The sequence below is a fragment of the Netta rufina genome (assembly GCF_964035555.1).
Source record: "Netta rufina genome assembly, chromosome: 2".
In the NCBI taxonomy this organism is placed as follows: Eukaryota; Metazoa; Chordata; class Aves; order Anseriformes; family Anatidae; genus Netta; species Netta rufina.
The window spans coordinates 71113445-71131738 of record NC_140124.1 but is presented as its reverse complement, the minus strand read 5'-3'; the positions used below and the strand labels follow the sequence as shown (position 1 = coordinate 71131738).

At 39.3% G+C, this 18294-nt stretch overlaps 1 protein-coding gene across 1 annotated transcript in view; it reads left to right on the top strand.

Moving 5' to 3' along the window:
• Positions 1-18294, top strand: part of MYO10 (myosin X) — a gene marked incomplete at its 5' end in the record, with an annotated part of 161414 nt that overhangs the window by 58401 nt on the left and 84719 nt on the right. The window contains 1 exon segment of the mRNA XM_084306880.1: positions 9407-9565. Within this exon segment, the coding sequence (XP_084163006.1) occupies positions 9407-9565 (159 nt within the window).

Below are 18294 nucleotides of genomic sequence, written 5' to 3'. Positions count from 1 at the left end.
GCTGTCCCAGACAGCAAAGCCAAGTGAGCTAATTGAGCAGGCAAATTGGATGGTGGTGGTTGGGGTGCCACAACAGCTTTGTTCCTGGAGGAATTGTCCATGCAAACCCCACACGTCATCCTCCATCACCATCCTGGTGTGGTGAGTGTGAGGGAAGGTCCCTGCAGGGTCTGGGATCCATCTGTACCAAAAGGTCAGTTCATGTGGAGCGCTAAGTGGAGAGGAAGGTAGAGAGGAGTGAGGCCAAACAGTTCATGTAGACATTGCTCTGGTTTTGTTCTTCACCCCAGAAGGCCTCGTCAGGGTGTAACCTTCTTCAGTTGAGCGTTTGCCCGGGACAAGGCTTGCTTTGCTGGAAAGGTGCCTTGGAGCTCAAGCTTCTGTGTAAACATTGCCTCTGATTTTATTACTGCAACACTGCACAAAGACTGTTCATATTGTAGACTCAGAGGCAGTCCAATCAGCTTCCTGCAGTTTTTTTCTTCTTACTTAGAAAGAAAAAAAAAAAAAAGGATTTACTGAGATTAATTGCTGTGTGCCTCAAAAAAGCTGGTGTAATTTGCAGGCTGCTTATTGAACAGAGTTGTTCCAGTTCTTGATAGCAGGGCATTTTATTCAAATTCTCTCTTTGTTCATTCAGTTGCAAATAATCATTGTTTATCTTGTATGAATCATTGAATAAATATGAATTTAAAATTGGGAGTTTCACTCAAGCTCTAACTGATGTTGACAGTCAAGCTAATGCTTTCAGTGCCTCACATTGTCTGTAAAAGCACTTTCTATTGTGTGGCAAATGATGGATAAAGGAGACATTGTTGTTGGTTTGGGGTGGGTTTTTCTATTTTTTAAATCTTTTGGTCTCCTCAGAGGAGGAAGCGTGAGTTTTCACCCCCTTGCCCTTGGAGCCGGTTAAGGCAGTACATGCTGGAAGCAAGGGCAGTACTGCTATTAGGGCTGTTTTCTGGGTGCTGCTAACAAACAGTAGGATGCCCTTGTAGTGCTGACTCCAGGGGATGCTTTGGGGTGTCCATGCCTGGATGGCAGAGGCTGGTCCGGACCTTCCTTAATTCTGCCAGTAGGTGCTTGGGTCTGCTTTCTGCTTCATCTCAGTGCCCTGCAGCTTGGAGCCTCTTCCATGACTTGTGGCTCCTTCAGAGCTGGGTTTTGTTCAGGCCCTGTGGCTGACTTGCTGTCTGGCAGAGAGCCGAAGGCTCATCTGGCAGTCTGTCTTCTGCCCCGTGCTCTTGGAGTGTATTTTTTTTTGGTTACACATTCTGGGAAAGCCTGGACAGCTGCAATGCTTCCAGTTCTCATTGCACGAACAGAAAGGGGGGTACTTTTCCATGGCCGAGCAAGTGCTGGTGACGTGCCAGGAATGTTTCAGGTTTTCTGCAGCACCACGGTCACAGTATTTATAGGTGTGTGGACTTATTAAAAATGAGCTATGTGGAGTCTTCAGGTGCAGAGAACTGTAGGTTATACCAGGTCACTTGCAAAAGAAGTTAAATTAAAGATGCACCCTTTTTTTTTTTTTTTCTAGTGTGAATTAGCATGGACTGCCTAGAGGCTTACTGTAGTGTAATCTAGGTAAAAATGATGTGTTTAATTTGAATTAAATTTCTTTATTGTCTGTGTAGGCAAGCTCAATTGAAGGGTCATAAGCACTGAACCTGTAATTGAAAGCTTGTTCGTACTTGATGATAGAGCTTCTCTGCAAGCGGAAACAGCTCGATGTGTGGAATAAACTGTCTTGAAATAACCCTCACGGAATAGGCATTAGGTGGGAAGCCTTGATCAGACAAGCTTATTGACATTGGTCAATGTGTAGGGGAAGAACAAAGAGGTGTGATTTAGCAGGTTTGCTGAGCTCTGCTGCGGTGCTGGCTAGGCTTGCTCGTCTGACAGGGAGCTTCTCCATGCTGTTGAAGTTGAGAAGCAACAAGGGTCGCTTTTGTGAAAATGCCAAAAGTTCAATAGCAGTGTTGTTCAGGGACGGTGATACAAGCTGTTGCTGGCACTGTAGCTGGCGGAGGTTAGTGAGAGAGGTGGGCAGAGGCAGTGGGGCAGGCTGCCAGCACGTGAACGTGGGGGGCTGCTGCTGTCCCAGGTGGCCCAGGCAAGTCTGGGAAGTGGTAGGGGGAGGGAGATGGAGGGGAAGGGTTAGGGAGAAGTTGAGGAGGAGGAACAGAGCCTAAAAGCTGTGGAACTGAGGTAAGCAGGGGGTAAAAGCAAACTAGGGGATTATAAAGAACTGCGTTTGGTACATCTGGTGACATGCAGAGTGGGCATCCAACCATTTTGATGTGCAGGTCATGGTGACCACCTAACTGGAAGGGAGGATGGGGACTGGGGTGATTCCCGGCGTAGGTGGGGAGAAATAAAAGAAGCTGATTCTCATTGATGTGTGTATGGGATGTTTGCCTGAAGAAAAGGCCACTGTTGGTCACAGTAGTAACAATATCAGTTTAGTTGGTAATATATTTTTTCATGGCATCAGTAAGTTCCTTACATAAAGTTACTTAATTTTCCCCCATTGTTTAATAAATAATAAACTTCATTGTGGCTTTTTTTTTTCTTTGAAAAAGATTATATTATATTGCATCAAAGCAAGCCTTGAGCCATGGTACATCTTGTTGCCTGAAAGATTGTTTGGGGACAATGGGATGGATGTCTAAGGTCAGCTGTTACAGAGAAACAGTGAATTATCAGACAGAAGCATTACTTGGGTCACATTGTTGTCATACTAATCATAGAACTTAAAATGTTGGATTTTAATCTGCTTTGCATTTGATCTTAAATTGCTTTTGATTTATAAGACAGCCTCCTTGTCCTCTATTTAAAATATCCACTTAGACAGTAGATCGCTCCAGGAAAAGAAGTAAACTACTAGATTTTTATTTTTGTTTTTAATCTCTGGATCCTTGGGCCTTTAATGATTTTTTTTTTTTTTCTTCTTGGAATGCTGCATTCCACAGTTTGTAATGTGAGCTCAAGGCCTCTTGTTTCTACTTGGAGTCATGTATAATAGAGAGATCTTGCAAGATTTATTGCATTCTTTCAACTTCTAAACACAAGGCAAACACAAATGATGATCCTCAGTAAGGACCAACAGCAGAGAATTAAAAAAACAACAACAACAACAACAACAACAAAAAACTGATATTTTTAAGTGGATGTTTCTGTGTACAGTGACTGTGAGCAAAAAGATGCTGTAGAAGATGGAAGGCACTGCTGTCTTAAACGTGTGAGCCAAGTCCACTGGAGTTTCTGTTGAGTCGTGGGGATCTTCACTGGCATCGCCACAGCAGTTGGGATTAACGTTGTAAAAAACACATAGGCAAGCCCCCTGGACAACAAGAGGAAGTCTGTTGGTTTTAGGTTTTGGGTGACAATTAACTTTCTTTTGTTGTCTGTGGGCTGACCAAACACTGTAGTAGTTGATTTGCGAATGTCATAGACAATGTAAGTCTCATTGTTTTGTATTTTTTACAGTTTGTCATCTGAGAAACTGGCTTACATCTGTACAATACCTCTTCACATTCACCTTCCCCATCTTGCTGAGTTTTACGTTTAGAATTCCTATACTTTTCCTAATCCCTCTGGCTACGTGGATTCAAACAACTTAATTTAAACTGAGACTTTAGACTTTGATATTTCTGTTTTTCATGCATAAATATCTGTCTTACTTTCTGGGCTGACCAAAAGTTTTCTTAACCTAGAAGAGGGCAGCAGAGGGAGGTTGGTTGCTCCTATTCAACAACGCAGGTGACAGCGAAGTGCTATATTGCGTAGACACTGATGAGCCCTGTGTTATCAGTATTGGGTATTACTCAGAAGCCAGCTCTCACCGCAGCACGAGGCCTCCCTCGTGTCTGCTGGAAGGGATCAAGTTCCTCTGCTGGTGGGGCAGGGGCCGAAAGCTGGGCACCCTAAGGCAGGCAGGGGAGCAGGTGTGTTGATGCTGCTTGTGTTTGTTCAATGGAGGCTAAAGCCTTCATTATTTTTATGTATTTATTTTCATGAAGAGTTGAGCTATGTTTTCATTTTTTAAAATAATGAAAATAACTTCGGGAAAGGGTGCGAGAGAACTGAGCCTGTATTGGTTGGGAATTGTGTTTGGGAGGGATGAGGGTTCAGGTCACTGTGTAAAAGAGGCTGTTTCAAAATGCTCACAGTACGTAAACTTTCCAGTAGATGGTCTTGCATTGTTCTCAGAGAGCAGATTATGTAAATGATCTAGCTTGGGTCAGGGCTTCTGAGGTGTAGACAGGCTCATTTCTGCCTTGAAATAAAAATCTCACAAAAATCTCTCTAAAATTTGTAGCAGAGTTTCAGGCTTCCTCCCATCCAGTATTGTTCATCAGCATCAACATAAACACTCAATGCCTTGTGAAAAGCACCCTGAGGGATTTGATTGCATGTTGGCTCTGTACAGACTGGGAAGCTTGAGTGTAGCTTGTAGCTTTTGCAAGAAATGGTGATTGTGTGTTTTTTGATGCGCCTTACCTAAGCACTTAATTCAGCATCATCCTACATTCACTTGAGTCAGCTGTTGTGAAATCCCTTGATACTGCTTAATGACCTTATTCAAGAAGGGATTTTTGTCACTTGGCATCATGTCATGAAATGATACAGTGAGAGAGAAAGCATGTGTGCTCCTGTCAGTGAGGACCTGCTCTGACGTTCTTTCCTGGTGTTAATAAATTGTATTACAAATTAAATTACATTTTAACAAAAGATTTTCATTAGATATTGAGCTTAGGGCTGATTGCAAGTGCAAAAAAAAAATAAATTAATTAGATATTGTTCTGTGGTGTCTCCTTTCAATGGAATACTGGAAACTTCTCTTTTTTTTTCTCATGCTAGATTACTTGCACAGGATACAAATGTATTTTTCAACTTAAAGAAGTGACAGATATTAAGGTCTTCAAGATAGTGTTCTTGCTCTTTTAAAAGCAGCAGTGAAATTAACTTAATTGCAATCAGGTGCCTCAAACTCTTCATTTGGTATTACTTTTCTTTATTTGCTGTAATTCTCCAGTAGGCTCATGGGTAGATCTAAATGAATATATTCATGTGAAATAACCAAATATGAAGATACAAACTTAATAAATGTTTGCACACTGTGGAGTACAGTATTGCATCGCTGATGCTGCAGTATTTATGAATAGGGTACAGTATTTATGAATAGGCAAAACTATGTATTTATTTAATAAAGCCATCATTTTCATTATATGTCTTTGTCTTAACATGTGATTTGTGAGCTGTCAGCTCTCTAGATAGTCCTGTACAAAATGGCTTATACCAGGGATTCCACTGTTTTGGATCAAAACTTCTCACATGCCTTGCATTGCAAAAAACTCCTTCACCTAGGGCTCATCTACAGTCCCTCACCTTTAACCTTGGTGTGTGCTGTTGGAAGTTCTCCAGCTTCCTACAGTGCATTAGAAAGCGTTGTACCAGTGTCTTCTGCAAAGAGAAGGTGCCTGGGGGATCAGGATGGCATTGCAGAGGGCGATGTGGGAATCTTTCTGGTGTGCATGATGCAGTCGTGCTTTCGGGAGTTTGTGTGCTGTCGAGGACTTCCCTCTAACTTTTTTCCTTGGCCCTGCTTGCAAGGCTGATATTCTCGTTGTGAGACAGCAAAGGTTTTTTTCTACTTGTTCTTTCTTATCTGGGTAATACTTCTGGAAGTATGAGTGCAATGCCCACTCCCAGTATGTGGGGCCTGACATTGTGTCTTAGATCTGACAAGTGCTACAGGTAGCATGGTTGTGGAGCAGGTGGACCTTGACAATACTCAGGGTATGTCCCTGTCACATAAAGGCTGATGATTTTTACCCAGTTTTGGAGAAAATCGATTTCAGCTAATAATCCTGGTGATTTCTAAATAGGCATGAATCAGGATATGGGGGGACATATCATCAAAGCTTTCAAACTGGCTTTCAAAACCAGACCCCAGTGTGTTTTGTTTTTTCATACTTTGAGTGTGACCATATTCTTAATGTTCATTCAAATATTCTTGTACTCGCGTGGTAAGGACAGTCGGGCAGCTTTGAAGTGTTCTCCTCTCCCATTGAGATACTCTTTACTATTGATTAGCTGGATTCACTGTTGTGTCTTGTTCCTTCTGTTGCTGCTCTTTGCGCTGCTCCCTCCTATCTCAACCTCTAATTTTCACTTCCGTGGTAACTTCGAGAGCTCTCATTTTCCATGCTCTCTTAGGGTTTAATTTATAGTTTTCCACATATTCAGCATGTTTGTTATCTTGGTCCATTTATATCTTGAGAGGAAAGAAGTTTTTGCTGAATTCTCATTTAGGTTTGTCTTAAATCTCATTCCAAGTTTCCTGCATGCTTTACTTGACCTTCCACAAATGTTGGCAAGATCTCGAGGATGGATGCTCCTGTGCTCTGCCAATGTGCTCTTCGTAAAGTTCAGGAGCCTACTTGGTCATCTTCCTTTTCTGCATGCTGACCCTGCAGAGTGGCTCTCAGTTCCTATTTCCTGAGGATTTCATCTGCTGTAATACTAAACAATGTGACCTTTTGATTAGTAACGATAAAGTTCAAGGCAGCTTTTTTTCACGTACTTGTCATAATGAAGGCATGAGTTAAGATGAAAAGAAAAAATAAGCAGGCCTTTCAGGGCTCAAGAAGCAGGGCTACCCCAAAAACCCCTTTGAAGTAAATTAAGTCTATGCATGTGATATAGCTGCCTTGTCTGTCGTCTCTGATCTTGTTAGAAGACTTTGAAATTTTGCAGTGGAGTTGGGAAATCTTTAGGATACAGCAGCAGTGGGGAAGAGACCCTTGTTCCTTCTGGTCTGGGTGACAGCCACTACAACCAGCCAGTTTTCCAGTGGGTTAAAAAATATCTCTGAGTCAGTTTACAGAGCCATTTCCTCATCCAAACAAGAAGACAATGTGTGGAAGAGCTGCAAGTAGGAGAAGGACCAATCTGAGCAAGAGAAAATAGTGTTTTTCAGTGACAGAGATGAATCTGTAAAGACCATCATCAATAGTTCTGCAACTCACAGGTCAATTGTCATGTTATTTTTTCTTAGTGCGTTTTTATTAATTCTTTATGCTAATAATTTTGCTTAGTGATGAATGGTATACTCTGCATACCTTATTAATCTAGGCATCACATATCAAAGAATAGAAATCACAAATATTAATATTGTCGTCCTAGAAATGATGTTTCATTTCTTTTTCATGTTCACATGACCTACACTCACAGGACATGCCATCCCCTTTTCGTTTTGAGTTCTCTTACTCAGTATATCTTTCTGATTTAATTCTGTGCTGATATGTGCCTCTGTTAGGTTGCTTACTTTTCTCAGATTTGCTCTGCTTAAATCCCCCCAACCCCCCTTTATTCCAGCTTTAAGATACTATTTGTTCTGTTTTTTTTTTTTTTTTTCCCACCATGGTTCTTCCAACTAGCAGCTACAGTTTGTTACTCTTGAAATGCAATTATCTCTAATTCCAAATTGCTCTTTATGGTTAGTCTTGAGACTGCTAACATTTATTTTTTTTAGCTCCAAAGTTTTGCCGTCAATTGATTCTCTTCACAATTTGTTCAGTCTTGTGGATACCTAGACTGTCTGCCCCTGCATCATATAAAAGTTGCTGTTTTCTCTGTCCTGGCTAACATCTGCCCTGTACAAATGCTTGTCTTGTCATCTTGACAGTTGCTCATCACAAAATGCTTCTTAGATCTTTAGATGTCTGTCTTTGCCTGCAGATACGGGTTGTGTTTTGGATCCTCTGAATCTTAGGAACTTTCTCATGGTTTGTGTGTCCCGTCGCTGCTCACGCTGCCTTCCAGCATTTGCTAGAGATTCATTCCCTACTTATTTCTTTTTTTTTCCTCTCCCAGCCTTTCCCCAGTGTACTTTCTCATGGTCTGAATGACAGCTCTAACTGTTCATTGGTCTGTGCCAACATATGGTACGTTCAGGCTGGGATATGATCTTAATAAACAGATTTCATCAGGCAATTCTCCGCAGTCAGATGGTGGGTTATCCTATACAAAGCTTCAGTGTGAAGTCTGTTCTGTGTTCCTCCTGTTGCTTCTTCAATGTCTTTCTCACTTGTCTCAGCAAGACAGACAAAATCGTGCAGCAGCAAGTGGCAGGAATCTTTTTTCTTAAATGGCATTCTGTGATGATATTGCTATCCTTGTTCAGTCTTTGTTTAGCAGGAGCATACGTATGTTTGTATTTGGAAAAATCTTTGGATTTTCTTTTCCTGAGCAGAACTGTTCCCTTCCACGCTGCTGCGTAATCCCCAGCCTGCACAAGCAGTCCTGTGGTGCTCAGGAAAAACTGGTGTGCTGCTTATTCCACTCCTTCAGTCAGTTTTATAAATATTATTTCAAAGGATTTTGAAAGGTTTGGTTTTTTAGTATTCCACATTGTTAAAATATTTGCATTAATTCTGTGCTTGACTTTCTTAGATTGCAACGGTGACGTTAGCAGGGACTAGTGTTGCCAAAGTAGCATTGGCTATGAGATGCAGACATATGTCTATAAGGATGGGTTGCCAAGATGTAAATTAAAAGGAAATGGGAAGCTGTATTCCTAAGCGATTTTTTATGATCTTTAGTGATGTCAGTATTTGTAAAAGTTTGTTTCACTAGTTTGGGGATATGTACAACTTCTGAGCATACTTGTGATAGTTTTATGAAAGATGAAGACTGTTATAAAACACTTCTACTTAAATTATGACTTTTTTTTTTTAGGTCTTTTACTGTTCACTTGGAGTAGGCTTTAGAAATCCATTTTAGCAGCGTATTACTTAGAAATTGGTCCATCCATTCACTTTGGAATATCTGCTGCATGATGAACTTAGTTTGCTAATTACTTCAGGAAAAATGACCTAACCCAGTAGCTGTCCTGATCAGGACCTGAAACTGAATGGAAGCATTAAGTGGATTTCAGATGTAACGCACAAACACCAACAGCCTGTTTGATCCATAACTTTTATTTGCTGTTTTGCAGTGTAAAATGTTTTTCCCCCAGCAATTTGAGTATGCTAAGTTTACTGTAAGGAATGGGGATTTTGGGGGGGAGAGGGGAGAGGGTTGGTCTTGGAGTTTGGGGGAATGACTATTTATTTGGTTTATATGTCTGTCTAAAACTAGATTCCATTTGCCCATAAAAGACCTTTTAGTGTTCGGTGTATTTTCAGTAAGCAATAATTTCATATGACCCCTATGCATGTATTTGAAGCTTTAATGAAAGAAGCATTAGAAGAAGGTACGAATGGCAGGCTGTTGTATTTTGCAAGTCTGCACGCTTATGAACTGGATAGAGAGTATGAACTGGTATGAAAACTCCTTTCTTAGATAAGAGTTTTTGAATGTGTTCTCTGATAATTATTTCTTTTTACTCTTTCAGGTATTCACTTATAAACAGAGCACAATCACACACCAAAAAGTAACACCTATGCATCAGACGAGTGAAGAGAGTGTGGAAGACATGGCAGCCCTAGTAGATCTTCATGAAGGCTCTATTATGCATAACTTATTCCAGCGATATCAGCAAGATAAAATCTATGTAAGTTTCTTCTAAAATTAAGAAAAATATCCCGAGGGAATGTTTTTGTCTGTGTAACTGCTATGTGTGTTTTGCTGTTCTATGGTAATATGTGCTGTGAAGTTCTCCAGTTCTTTGTGTATATGAGTGGAGTTGAAGCATGCTTTGTCTAGAGACTTATCAACAGCAATGGAAGGAGAAGGCAGCTCAGGGCTGGCAAGGCAATCCATTGCAAACCTCCAAAAACTGCTAGACTGCATGTCTGTACACTTCCATTGACTGGGTTGCGCAAAGGATTCTTGTATTTTCTCTTCTCCTTTAGCCTCGTGTATATGCCGTGTACATCTACTGGAGATGCACACTATTGGAGATCCAAGATTCAATTCTGACCACCATAGCCCTTTTTATTACAATAGAAGGGGGAAGGTATTAGGATCCTGAGGACTGTACCATTAAAGCAGAGGACCTATGCTATTAAATACAAGTAGAGTTTGGTGTGTGTGAGAACAGGCAGCTGTTTAGGACTCTCAAAAACTAGGAGTTAGCCTACACAGAATTCTTCTTCTCAGCTCTGTAACTAATACATTATTATTATTATTATTATTTTTTTTAAAGATTCACCATCTCTTAAATATGTTTATTAGTCTTGGTCTGAATAGATATTAATATTTCCTGAATCTGGAACTACACTAAATGTGAGAGAGGTACAGGGAATATTAGTTGCTGTAAGAGGTTGTGAAATCTCACTTTTCAGTTGTTGTGTGGTGGAGGTGGTTGTTGTTTTCAATAATACTTAGAGAACATAAATAATTCTTGTTTGAATAATCTTTATAGACCTTTGATTTGGCCATATACATGTTTTATTCCAAGCTTCGTTTAAGTTTGGCTTTATTTTTTTAAACATGAATATGTGTTAATGTAAAGATTTCCCTATATTTAGAAATTTATTGATGATAAAAAGGAAGAAAAGGCACAAGGAAATTCTGTCCTTTGTAAATTACCTTAAGGGGGCTTTAGAATCCTAAATGACACTTAGAAATCTAAATGTTGAGGTGGTTCTCTTTACAAAAGTCTTTATTTTTTTTTATTTTTATTTTTTCCTCGAGCCAAATGAACTATTTTGCCTTTCAGAAAAACAGTAAACAAAAAATAAGCAGCATATGTGAGCAATTGCTTGTGCTGGTACTTGGTAAGAGTTTAGTTTTCCATTGATATTATTAAATTAGACATTAACACTTGGTGCAAGTCTAAAAATAAAAAATCCATGTACTCATGTGGGATGTGGATGTCAACCTTTCCCCCTTTTACGGAGTGTGAGTAAAGGAGGTAATTTCTTGAAGAGGCAAAGAATATCTTTGTTCTGAAGACACGTCTTAGTTTCTTTCCTAGCTTGTCAAGACAAGTTTAGGATATTTCGATACTTGGTACTCAGTGTAGTGTAGATTTCTAGACAAACAGATTTGTGTGCAGTTAGTGATTGATGACAGATCTTCAGTTGCTGCTGAATACTCACTGTCCTTTCGGTTTTGCTAATGCTACTTTTTTTTTTTTTTTGATGCAGCTCACCTGAAAATTGATTGAATAAAGGTGATTGGAAAAAAAATAATTAAAAAAAGTGTGTTTTGAAATGCATATGTAAGAGTCTCTGTTGTCTGGTATACCTAACCAGGGATGAGAATGAGAATCATCTCTCTCCTCATTGGTATCCCACTTTTGCTATGCCAATGGCAATGCATTAGCAGGACAGGCTTCCAGGAACAGAATCCCTGAGAAAAGCAGATTAAATAGCTTGCATTTTCTGAAAACTTGATAGGTGTATACGTGTGTGTTTTAAGAAGGGGTGTTGTCAGATTAAACTGCAAAATAATGTCTGTTCAAGCCAGAATCTCTTACCTGTAGTGAGCTGTTTAATGGTAATTTGATGTATGATTTTTTTTTCTTTAAAGAGAGTAAGAGAGACTGAAAGGTGACTTTACCTCTGTTAAACACATACTTGCAGCTGAAGAAATGAGGCTCTTGGTCATTCTTTTTTGCGACTAGACTAGTTCATATACAGGACAGTGAAACCCACTGGAGTTCATGGCAGGAACAAAAAACTTTACAGATTGTGCATGTGCCTCTTCTATTCCCTCCCCAAAGTCCTCTGCTGTGGCTAGTAAAAGCTTTGTCAGTGTAGTGTGCACAGTGAGTCTTCTATCTATCAGCACCTTGGTTGTATCTGTCCCTTGTGAAGTAGGGATAAATCAGGAGGGCATGTGCCCCACCGCACTTTGAGTTGAGGGGCTAGTCATCCATGTGGAATACTTCTCTCCATTGCTGAATAAAAAAGCAAAACATAATTGCCATGTCCTGGCTTTTAGTTTACAGACGCTTGTCATTGTTTGTCACTGTGTCCCTGTTTACTTCAGCTCTGCTCACCTCCTTGCCCACCTCCTGAGTGGAAATGTACGTTTTAGCTTTCTGTGAGTTCTTTGCTTGCAGTATTACAAACATATTAGTGTGGTTCTTGAGTTTAGCAGCTTTTTTTTTTTTTTTCCTGTGGTAATAAGACTGGGAAGCACCTTTGTACACAAAATGAGGATTGCACTTAATTAGAATATGAGTATGGGTGCTTGCTTTTTCTCACAAACTGGGGAAAAAATGGTATGAAGTGAAATAAGCTAAATTGTAGTGTAAAGTATATATAATTTTAGAAATACAAAAGAAACAATTTAAAAGAAATTTAAACAGTTGCTTTCCCAGGAAGACAATATTTATGCAAGTCTTCCCCTGTTAAGTTGTGTGTTTGTATTTGATGAAGTGTTTATCCAACAGTGAGCACTTCAATAAATATCTTCAGATGTTTGAGTTCAGTTTACTTTTCCTTTACTTGATAACATTTTTGCTTCTCCATCTCACTTAATCATACCCTTATTCCTAAATTTCTCTCTATTTCCTAATTAATACTATAAAAGATACTTTCAGTAGATGCCAAAGATAGTCAAACATGTCAGTGACTTTATTTGCTGTTGTTAACAACTCCAGCTATAAAGGTCAGCATAGGATTTTATGTATTTCTTCCCTTTTTATGTGGGTGCTGGGGGTGAGGGGGTGTTGGTTGTATTGATTTGACATATAGACTATGTTCATAGGGTAAATGATGCCTGGCACTGTACTTAATTTGTTGAGGCACCTAGCTGAATCTATGTTGTGAGATGAATGACAAAATTTGTTCTGATCCATATGCAATCATCCTTTTATATCAGCATCAAATCTGTCGACATCTAATTGTGATACTTCCTGTTTGTATTTCTGTAGAAGATAAAAGGGTATGTTTTTCCTTTTTAGTATGTGAAAAGCGTGGACTATACATGCCCTTGCTAGATTCCTCAGAGCAGGCTCCTGTCTGATACTTTTTTCAGGTTTCTTGATTAATGCAATTTTTCTCTAAAAGCTTGGTTTTGGGCTGCCAAAGGGGCAGGGTTACTATGCCAGTGATGGGGTCCTGGAGGGGTTCTTGTTGCTACTCCCTCCCCTGTTTTGCTTAACAGGAACAGCTTGAGATGGGAGGTCCAGCTTTTCGACAAGGTTTAACACCTGTGTTTGAATTCTCAGATTAGCTTGAGTGCCAGGTTGGTGTGTGGAAAAACACAGAAAGACAAACATCAGTGCTAAAACTGGAAGGTGCCCACACTGCAAAATGGAGCCTTTTGTGAAGGCAAGTGAGGAATTTCATTGCCTCTGAAGCCAAGCCAGCCATGGGCTCATGATGTGGAGAGGGGAAGTGCTGCGGCAGCTGTTCTTGTTGCCGTTCAAAGAAGACTTGTTCCCAAAGCTGTTGATTCGGGTTTACTTTTAGTTAAATACACATCACAGAGGAGACTGGCTTAGTGTTGGAGAAGACACTGTAAACCACATCGTGTGCGAATTGTAGTACAGGACACACAAATTACAGTGTCCAAACTGGTTGTGGGAGGAGCTGCTGTTCCCTTGTCTCTGTGGCCAGTGGTTAGGTGCTGGTGCAGGCAAGTGGATTTCAGAAGAGCACGACAGAGGAATAAAGAAGAGCTTCTGCTGAGGCAGAGGAGGACTGAAAATAACCGCAGTATGCATCATGTACTTCCCTACAGAGGTTTCCAGTGCCAAATTGACCCTCGTTTGCCCATGTTCAGGCAACAAACAAGTTCCAAAGCACTTCTAGTTGTTTATTTTCCTGTTGATTTAACTCTGAAGTAGCTTAGTAAGACCTTTGAAGTAGCACTTCTTTGACAGGTGGCATTTTGTTTAGGCCAGAATCGGGTCCGTGTGCCCAGAGGGGTGTGCTGGGCCCAGCAGCCAGAGGCCTCTCGGAGCAGGGAGATGTGCCTCCAGCTTGTACAGCGGCCAGGAGGGTGAAAGCACATAGCCTATTTTTGCTCACTTTCAAATTAGGACTGCAGATTGCCCACCAATAATCATAACCATCTGTTAGGTTTGTGTGTCTTTATAAAAAAAAAAAAAAAAAAAAAACCTTCTGTACCAGCCACGTAGACATGTAATGCTGTAGCAGCCACATCCACATCAGAGGAGGGTGGTGGTAATTAGGAGCTCAGTGTTTGTGGCTGGTTTTCTTTGTCTCTTCAGCTGAAGCAACAAATATGGAATGCTCATCTATCTGTACTTAAAATCAATGTATAAATAAATGAATATACCTTTTAAAAATCTATTTGTGCTTATTTGCTTTAGCAGCATATTCAGATGTAGTTTGTTAAATCATCTAATTATTGCATGTTTATCTCCCTTGAAGTCAAGAAGGTTCCCTGAGGGAACTAGTTGTTGTTTGTGCAGTATTAATCAATAACCACTGTCGTGTTTGTTTTTTTTCCCTCCAAATTCTGTTCGCAGACTGAGACACCGTAGTATATAGGTCAGTTGCTGTCTGTGACTTGTTTGTCTAGGTTTTTGCATATTTTTTTTTTTCCTGAGTAAAGTAAAACACATTTCAGAAGCAGTGCAATTGCTCTGTCAACAGTGCCATGTCAACAGGAAGTAGATGTTGTTGCGTGTTTTTTAGTGGGAAAACCACAAGGCACGTTGATACCTTGGTTAATTGAACAAAGTAAGACAGATGTAATTTATGGAATCTGAAAGCACTGCTGTTTGGATGTCCCCAACAGTGGACACAAGTTTTAGGTAGAGGCGGACAAAAGAAATTGGTGAAAGACAGTAGCTCCAAAATGTTTTACTAGAAAGACAAAAATTATCGTGATTATTTTTTTAAGCAGAAGAACTTGGAAGCTGCAGAATGTGCAGAAAACTGGACCTTAAAAGAATGTGTATAAAGTACCTCTACATGATGCTGGACAGCTTTGGTCTTCGGCCTACCATTATCCGTAATCCAAATAAGTGTGGGCCATTGACAGAAGAAGAACAATGACAATTTAAGCCACCTGGTAATCTGCACTTCTGTCAAATTTTCAGTAATGCTGTCAAGTAACGAGTACATTGTGAAAAGAGGCCAAAACATTTCCTTGCTTCCACATAAATCTTACTTACTATAAAATATGTACATATAAATGCTAGTATTGTACATATACATTTAGACCAAAACCTTAGTTATTTCACTGGCTCATAGAACCACATTTAGTCTTATCTGCAAACTATCTGTAATTGCACAGTTTTTTCTATACGTATCTAATACTCTAGGGCAGTTCCAAGTAATCAGTTTGCAGGATCTGCTGTTTGGTCACTGAAGAAACTTCTGTTTATTTAATTGCTATACTTTACTGTAAATAAATTTAGAAGTCATGTTGATGAATCTGTGTTTTTTCATACCTTCTGTTAAGGTGCCTTCTACACTACTGCAGAGAATGGGGATAATTGTCTACACCAGGTCCTTTAATGGAGGTGCACCAAACAGCTCAGTTGCTAAGATTGCATGAAAGATGTCTATATATAGGTACTTACCTCTATAATTAGCACGTTATGCTTACATCAGACAGTGTTTTCAAAATGTAGTTCAAAGTAAGTTCATGTCTCCAAGCATTAATTACAGCTTCCGTTTCACATCTGTTATTGGAGAGCAGTAGACAAAGATTTATGTAAACACAGCAGGCTTTGAATTGGAAATTTAGTGGAATCTATATCTGGTGATCACTGTTTCTAAAAGATGGTCAGTTAAATAGATCAAGATTTGTCTTCCAAAGACCAATTACTGTTATTTTGTTATTTTTCTTTTTAAATCCATATTAAAGGAAGAATATAGCTGTAACAATATGAGTAAAGTAAACAAATGCCATTGATTGGTTAACTAACTTTTATTCTTTTTTAATTGCTCTTTACTGCTGAACTTGTGACACTGCTAATAATAACAATAAAAACTTTACCTGAAGTCCCTACTGAAAACATTGGGGATTTCTAAGGTGTGTATACTCAGATCTTAACAAGTCTTTTGGTCTGAGAAGTTGTGGTCAACATAATAAAAAAGGAGTTGCTCAGAAAGGTCTTTGTGGTTGAGTAAGCTATCGTGTTTTCAATGGCTACACAAACAACTTGATTTTAGGTAAATTGCTGTTACAGTTTGTAGTAGGTTAGGTTCTCTTGATAACCTGCTATGTGTGTATGGTGCAATAGTTATATTACTGGCCATCATCAACGGACTCTGTCAGTGAGGAAGGTGAGGAGGAGGAAGACAAAGTTCTGTTAAAATAACAAAAATCTTGCTTTTTGCCTGCTCTGTACCACTATTTTTCTTTCCATTTGGCTAGCTGCTAAAAGAATAAATGATGCATGAAGGGTCAACAGGGTAAATTCCTGTTGATTTCCATGAGTTTTGAATGAGAACTGAGTCTTTTGTATTGAAAACTACAAAGTAGAAATCTTACCATCTTGTACAGACTTGAGCATTGGTGATGATATTGCTAATGTTTTCTTAGATTTGAAGGATTGCTTTTTGCATTGGCTTTTCCACATCTTTATTGAATGTCACTGGTAACGATGTGAGCTGAGAAGAACAGAAAGTAGACCAATTTGAAGTTATATTTTTTTAACAATTGGATTGTAAATGGTGCTGGATACTTCTGCATGCACCTTTGTATTGCTTGCAGGTAAGGTTGATCTCCTTTCTTCAAGGTCTATTTGCTCGCAAACATCTACAAAGGAGGGCAGGGATTTAAACTCTGAAACGTAAGCCACTTGTCTGTCACCAGGACGTGTTTTCTTAATGTGAATTGGGCTTTGACTGTAAAGTGAGCTGCACAAAATTTACTGCTTGTGCTACACAGACCAAATGCCTTATTCCAGCAGTTTAAAACTAAAAAGGCTATAGACAAGCATTTTAAGTTAAAAATGTTATAGCTGCTGTCTACCTGCTTAAGTGGATAGTTCATAGTGAGACTTTAATTTGAAAAGATTTAATCCATTTCTCACAAGCAGTTTAAACTATTTCCTTTTGATGTCTGTCAACATTTATTTTCAAAACACAGTGGGATCTAGACGTTCCCTTCAGCAGATTTGGCTACTAATACAGTTTGCCATCTTAGTGCTGATTTGTAGACCCATGGCTACTTGACTGTAGTTCAGTGCCATCCAATAAATAATCTGGAATTGACTTCATTTTGGTTATTCAGGCTTTTGGTTTCTATTTTCATGCTCTGTTAAAGCATAATTTCTATTCTTCCTACTTGCCTCCTGAAAGAGCATTTTTTGTAGGAGAGGCTTAAAATGCCTAAAGCATGGAAGTTTCAAAAATCTGGATATCAGTACAGAATATACTTGCAGGCAGAAAAAAATCAGATCTCCAAAACTTTATATTAAAAATATTTCTCCCGAGTTCTGGAGACACTGATTTTGGCGATATCATTGAATAGAAGTTTTGTTTTCATTTGCATGTGTTTTCTCTGAAAAGCCCCTTTATCTTAGCAAGATTATCGATAGGAAGGAAGAACTTACTTTTCCCTTGCTTGAGGGCTAATTAGACCTTCAGACAGCTTTGAAAAAGGCATTTGAACATTGTGCAATAACAAAGCAGGAAGAAGAACCAATGTGTGGCCACAGGCCATTTGAAATGAAGAGCCATGGGGTCTCCACTCTTTGTGGAGCCTTTTCTGATTTGAGCTAGTGTTCTCCTCATTAGAGCCAAGCTGTGAAATTGAGCAAACCTACAGTCACATTATGTATTGCTGCACATGAAAATGTCAAAAAATCAATGTCTCATTCTGATTGATCATGTTTTTGGTTTTTTGTGTGTGTTTTGTTTTTTTTAATTCAGGAGGTCACCTTCTCTCTTCACTTGGCCATGGAAGAGATTCTTCCATAAGAAGTAGATGTTTTATATAAACAGTCTAGGCAGTAGATTGCTGAAGATCATTATCCTGACATCCAGTAGACAGACCTGCTAAATGGTAGAGATTCTCTTGGTTCTCTTGTATTAGTCAGCAAAGAACAAGGAGGCTTGGTCCTTCTTATACTGAGGAGAAAAATTACTAGAAACTGGTGAATTTCTTAAATCAGGAAAGGTGTCCATCTGATATTAATATTATAGTCTTTTACATCAGAATGTTTTTACTTTTTACCTTTGGCTGTAACAACCCTTTTGTATCAGTTTTTCATTATATTAGTTTCACATTCCCCACCTGGGTTTTGCCATTTCTGGTTTTAAGGTATGTTTTTTTTCTTCTTTGGCCCTTTTAATATTCTTGGGCACTTATTTCTTCGATGCCAGTTCATCTTGTATCCTCCAGGGGAAAAACAAACAAACAAACAAAAAACAAACAAACAAACAAAAAAACATT